This window comes from Myotis davidii, unplaced genomic scaffold (assembly GCF_000327345.1).
Source record: "Myotis davidii unplaced genomic scaffold, ASM32734v1 scaffold168, whole genome shotgun sequence".
Classification (NCBI taxonomy): domain Eukaryota; kingdom Metazoa; phylum Chordata; class Mammalia; order Chiroptera; family Vespertilionidae; genus Myotis; species Myotis davidii.
In genome coordinates this window covers 8,654,085-8,660,000 of record NW_006383016.1, presented here as the reverse complement: position 1 = coordinate 8,660,000, position 5,916 = coordinate 8,654,085, and the positions used below count along the sequence as shown (strand labels likewise).

Sequence of the window (5,916 nt, the reverse complement as noted above, 5' to 3'; positions counted from 1 at the left end):
GAGAGGTCACCACAACATGAGGATCTGTATTAAAGGGTCACGGCATTAGGAAGGTTGAGAAGCACTGGTCTAGAAGGATGTCCGGAATGACGTGCAGAAGGTCATTAGGCTGCCCCATCTAATTAGCATATTATGCTTTATTATTATAGATGAGGAATACCAACATTCAAAGAGTTTAAAATAGTTGCTCACAGTTCCACAGAAAAGTGGTAGAAGAGGATGCAAACACAAGTCTTTCAATTACTAGTTCAAAGTTCTTTCCATGTCAATAATTTGCTAAATTTTAATATACTCTTAGGCAGTCAGACACAAGATTAATGAACTCTTCTTGTTCCCACCCTTTTGAAGAAAAATCATTAGGATATTGTTACTACAGAAAGCAGTAAATGACTGAAAGAATACCTATCACTCACTAGTGTTACATATGTAAAATAAAGATCAAACTCAATTTCTGACCTTCTTTGATTATCCTTTCTTTTCTGTGTTCCACAATGAGTCTACACTCATATTTAGAGCTGGCTACTTTGCAAATGTTTGGTGTTAAATATAAGGGAGACGTTTAAACCTATCTCAACAAGCCATAAACCTTATAGCAGGCCTCCCTAAGATTGAGGAATTAACCTCCCACTCTCAAGCTTAGAATCAACAGAGTTACAGACGAAAAGTCTTGACAGAGCAGACGAGCTGGAAAAATGGCTATGTGCAGAGTGGGTTGTAGAGTCAATGAGGCCTGAAACTTTGGTAGAGGCAAAAATGACAATACTGAAGCTGTCCTACTTTGGATACATCATGAGAAGACAGAGTTCTTTGGGAAAGATAATAATGCTAGGAAAAAGAGAAGGCAGTAGAAAAAAGGAAGACCAAATATGAGGTGGACTGACTGCATAAAAGAAGGCATGAGTCTACAGGAGCTGAGTCGGAATGTTGAGGAGAGGACATTGTGGATTTCACTCATTCACAGTGTTCCCAAAAGTCAGAGCCCACTCAAAGTTAAGGCAGCTAACATACATTTAACAGAGATAAAAACACAGTAAGAGTCCTACGGGAAAAAAATCTCCAAGATTCTCAAAAGTACAAGAATCTATTTCAAGAATCTAAGTGAGAAAAAGAGGGATTGGCTAGAAAATAACTTTCATATTTGAGTGTACTCATGGCCGTGACATGCAGCCTAAGGCCTTGATGATATAGGTTAGTAAGAAAATCTTTATATGTATTGGAAAGCAAAATCTTTGATAAAAATAAAAAAATAAAAAGACTGTAAACTCATAGAAAAACAAATCCTTTCTTTCAAAAATAAGTAATTTCTGGGTATGAAATGGCCCCCTCAAAAAATCAAGTACAAGAATATAAACCAAAATATTTTGTTATATGGGAGATACTATACAAGTGGCTGTTTCTTAAAGCAAAATCACCAAAACGCACTTCTCTCCTATAAACAAATAATAAACTGAATAGTCTCCAATAACTTATGCTCTTTTGGTTTCTTCTTTCATTAAGAGGACTTCCATTAGGTATATGCCAAAAGTAAGAAAAACTAATTTCCTCAGCACTCAAATAAAACAGAGTATCTGGGTAAGGAGGAACAAATTATCAATAAGGGGGGGTGAAAGACTTTGAAACATGACTGGACCCCAGGAAGAAACAGACCTAGAGACTAAGAGAACAGGGCTTAATCAAAATAAACATTCTGTAAATGTAAAGACTAAATTTAAAGGAATAACTTAAAGGTTTTTAGGGTTCTAATTCTATAATCCAAGTTATCTATAATCTACTGTTCAACTTACCTTTTAACCTACTGATATGCAGATTTTTTAAAAAACTGTACAAGTACTAATAATGTATTTTCTCTGTATTATGATTTTCTTAATAACATCTCTTTTCTATAGTTTTATTGTAAAAATAGCTACAATAGATAAATATGTAAATTTACCATACCTCCACGACACCCACAACCAATCAGGAGGGAATATGCAAATTAGCAGGACAAAGATGGTGGTGGCCACAGAACCAACCGGAACGGGCTGGAGGCTCGGGTTGCCTGGGCCAGCCACTGAAGGAGAGGCCTGCACACGACCCTCAGCCCCTCACCCAGGCTGGCCACGCCCCCATGGGGTGAGGGTCCTGCTGGGGGGCATGGCCAGCCTGAAAACAGCCCTCAGCCCCTCACCCAGGCTGCCCACGTGCCCCCAGTGGGGGGACCCCCACCCCAATCGCCTGAAGGCCAGCCTGCAAACCACCACAGGCCCCTCGCCCAGGCCACGCCACTGCCTAAGGGAACCCCCACTCTGATCTGGGACACCCTTCAGGGCAAATCAGCTGGCCCCCATCCATGCAGCAGGCCTCTATTTATACTAATAAAAAGGTAATATGCTAATTAGACTGGGAGGCCTTCCAAGAGACATTCTGGACGTTCTTCTGGACAAAGCCATGATGATGGGCCAAGGTAGAGGTGTTTAGGGGCCAAGAGGGGAGGGCAGTTATGGATGATCAGGCTGGCAGGGGGGCAGTTGGGGTGAGCAGGCCGGCAGAAGGTGGCAGAGTGGTTAGGGGCAATCAAGCAGATGAATGGTTAGGAACCAGAAGTCCTGGATTGCGCGAGGGATCGGGCCTAAACAGCAAGTCGGACATCCCCCGAGGTGTCCCAGATTAGAGAGGGTGCAGGCCAGGCTGAGGTACACTCCTCCCTCCCCGCCGCACAAATTTCACGTACTGGGCCACTAGTAATATATAACAAACAAAACATGTGTCAATTGACTGCTTGTTATTGGTAAGGCTTACAGGTTGGAGGAGTCAAGTCACATGCGAATTTTCAACTGTGCAGGAGTCAGCATGCCTAACCTCCAAGTTATTAAAGGGTCAACTACAATTAATTTTCCCCTCCTACTTAAGTTATTTCACTATTGGTACGAACAATATAAATTTTTCAGGAAAAAAAAATGCAGTGACCTTACCTAGTAGCAAACTGAATGAGTGCATTTTGAAGAGTCTGTCTAATTTCAAGAAGAAAAGATTCATCATCACTTAGTGTATAATACCAATACTGGACATAATCCCTCAAGGAAAACTGGATAACCTAAAACAAGAATATTGGGGAAAAAATACAACTATTTAGGATTTTAAAAGTAACAGTGGCAAACTAAAACCTAAAGGATTATTTGCCAATTGATAATTATTCTCTATACACTAAATTGTGGTGGTAAATAACTGCATTTATTTTAAAAGCATCAATATGTCAAAAACTATTTCAAAAATTTTTAAATTATTTTGGTATGCCAATTCATAAGCTTCCCAAATTTTTTTTTAATTAGCTATCTATGGCCAAACCCACTCCAAATTCAAAAAGACGGTGCCTGCAAAAAAAGTAAATTTTCAATGTTATTATGTAATGAAGAGTTTTAAGCAGTTTGATTTAATAAGATAAAAAGTAATGCCAATGGACCCTAATTCTCCAAAAACAGCCCACAATTTTTCCAAGATTATATCTTTGGATTCCTTTCAAATTACAAAAATGACATAGTTCACTTAATTCTAACACCTTCTATACTGCCAGCAATATTAAGTTAGCCAATAAATAGCACATAATACAACTTAATTTATAACGTTTTTGTAATTCATATAAACTAAACATGGGTTTATCTATCAAATGACTGTTAGAATTTTAAGATACACATTACTTATAATAATCATGTAATTTTAAAAAATCAGTGAAAAATATTTGGGGGGAGAATATTTCTAATTCTAACTTTTTTAAAATACATTTAATCACCTTTATTTGTTTATTGTTTGTTTGTCTTTGTTAATCCTCACCTGAGGATATATTCCCATGGATTTTTAGAGAGAATGGATGAGAGAAGGAAAGACAGAAATATCGATGTGAGAAAAACACATGAATTCGTTGCCTCCTGCAGGAGCCCTGACCAGGGCCAGGGCTGGGGAGGAGCCTGCAACCAAGATACATGCCCCTGACCAGAATCGGACCCGGCACCGTTTGGTGTGCAGGCTGATCTCCATCCACTGAGCCAAACCGGCTGGGGCAAACTTAGAGTCTTTTTTTTTGTTAATCCTCACCTGAGGACATTTTCTCGTTGATTTTTAGAGTGTGGAAGGGAGACAGAGAGAGGGAGAGAGAGAAACATCAATGTGAGACACACACAGGGCTGGGGAGTGAGCCTGCAACCGAGGCACATGCCCTTGACCGGAATCGAACCTGTGACCCTTCAGTCCGCAGGCCAATGCTCTATCCACTGAGCCAAACCAGTCAGTGCTTAATTCTAACTTTTGAATGTTGTTGAATTGAATAAAGTATATGCACTTTACCAAGTAATAAAACTAGTAGGGAATTATGTCTGATTTACCAAAGCACTAAGTTTGTTCATTAGCTAAAGATTACACTTTAATTATAAAATAACTAAAAACATTATCAAATATGTCAGTAAAAACTTTTTTTCTAAATGAAAATCAATCAAAAGGCTTAGTATTAAATATAGTAGCTCATTATAAATTAGTTCATAAATAAGGCAGCATCTTTAAATTTAGAACCAAGGGTAGAATTATATTTCTAGCATGTTACATAAATAGCAAAATTATTTTCAAAAGAAATACACTTAGCACACAATATATGGAATTCAAATACCACATACTGAAACTCACTTGCTGGAGAGGTTCATCAATTATATTGGCACCAGTTAATCTTCTATCGATCTTTATAGTCCCGGCTTCATGTTTCATTTCTTCTAAACACTTAAAGGAAACCATCACATTTTACTTCATAGTTTCTTGATTTAACATCTCTGTGGTTTACTTCTAACTGAATATTCATTGTAACTTTCCTGTCATGATCTTCAAGTACATAAATAACCTTATTTCTTGACACTCTAGTAAAAACCAAACACTACTTCTCAAGTTAGCAAAACTACTAACCAAAAATAAAAATCTATTCTTAATTTCAAAAATGTAACAAAATCTGAAAACATTATTTAGAATTTGAGAAAACTGAAAATATACAGAGATAATGTTGACATATTTCAATGAAACTTTAAACCATAAGTTAGTTTAACTGAGTTAAATTATTAATTTTCCTCTTCCCTTTATCCCCTCCCAGCCTAAAACAGTTGGCAACAATATCCTTTAAGTTGATTTTACTTAGCGATGATTTTTTAACAATTAAAGAAAATTAATTTGTTCATTTCTCTGTAGTCTTCAGAAAGATCAGCTGTCTGGAAACAGATGAAAAGTAGTGGTTCACTCTTCAATTAAAAATACAAACCAAAGCCTACTTATATATATTTACTAGAGGCCCAGTGCATAAATTCGTGCACAGGTAGGATCCTTTGGCCTAACCAGAGATTGGGGTCAGCTACCAGGGGGAGGGACCATGGGACGATGGCCAGCCACAGGAGGTTGGCTGTGGGAGTGCACTGACCGCCAGGGTGAGAACGTGCGTTGAGCGTCTGCCCTCTGGTGGTCAGTGCACGTCATAGCAACTGGTCGAATGGTGGATTGTTTGCTTAGGCTTTTATATATATACCAGAGGCCCGGTGCACAAAAATTTGTGCACTCGGGGGAAGGGGAGTCCCTCAGCCCGGCCTGTGCCCTCTCGCAGTCTGGGACCCCTCGGGAGATAACGACCTGCTGGCTTAGGCCTGCTCCCAGGTGGCGGAGGGCAGGCCCAATCCCTAGGTGCAGCCCTTGGTCGGGCTCAGAACATGGCCGATTCGGGAGTTGGGGCGCCGCCCCGTCGTCATGCACAGAGCAGGGTGATCAGGAGGTTGTGATGCCACCCTCAGTCACGCTCAGGGTAGGGCCGATCGGGGGTTGGGGCACCATCCCGTCACACTCAAGGGAGGGTCGATGGGGAGGTTGCAGCGCCACCCCCTGTCACGCACAGAGCAGGGCCAATCAGGAGGTTGGGGCACC

General features: G+C 39.9%; 1 protein-coding gene across 8 annotated transcripts in view; it reads right to left on the bottom strand.

Annotated features, from left to right (window-relative positions):
- Positions 1 to 5,916, bottom strand: part of SNX13 (sorting nexin 13) — an 87,310-nt gene that overhangs the window by 71,558 nt on the left and 9,836 nt on the right. For 5 of the 8 annotated variants that reach the window (XM_015558170.1, XM_015558169.1, XM_015558172.1 and 2 more), the window contains 2 exons: positions 4,651 to 4,740; positions 2,952 to 3,073 (listed from right to left, as the gene is read on the bottom strand). In XM_015558170.1, the coding sequence (XP_015413656.1) occupies positions 2,952 to 3,073; positions 4,651 to 4,740 (212 nt within the window). Of the gene's footprint in view, positions 1 to 2,951; positions 3,074 to 4,640; positions 4,741 to 5,916 lie in introns of those variants that run through there. The other 3 variants (XM_015558173.1, XM_015558175.1, XM_015558174.1) reach the window with 2 other exon arrangements.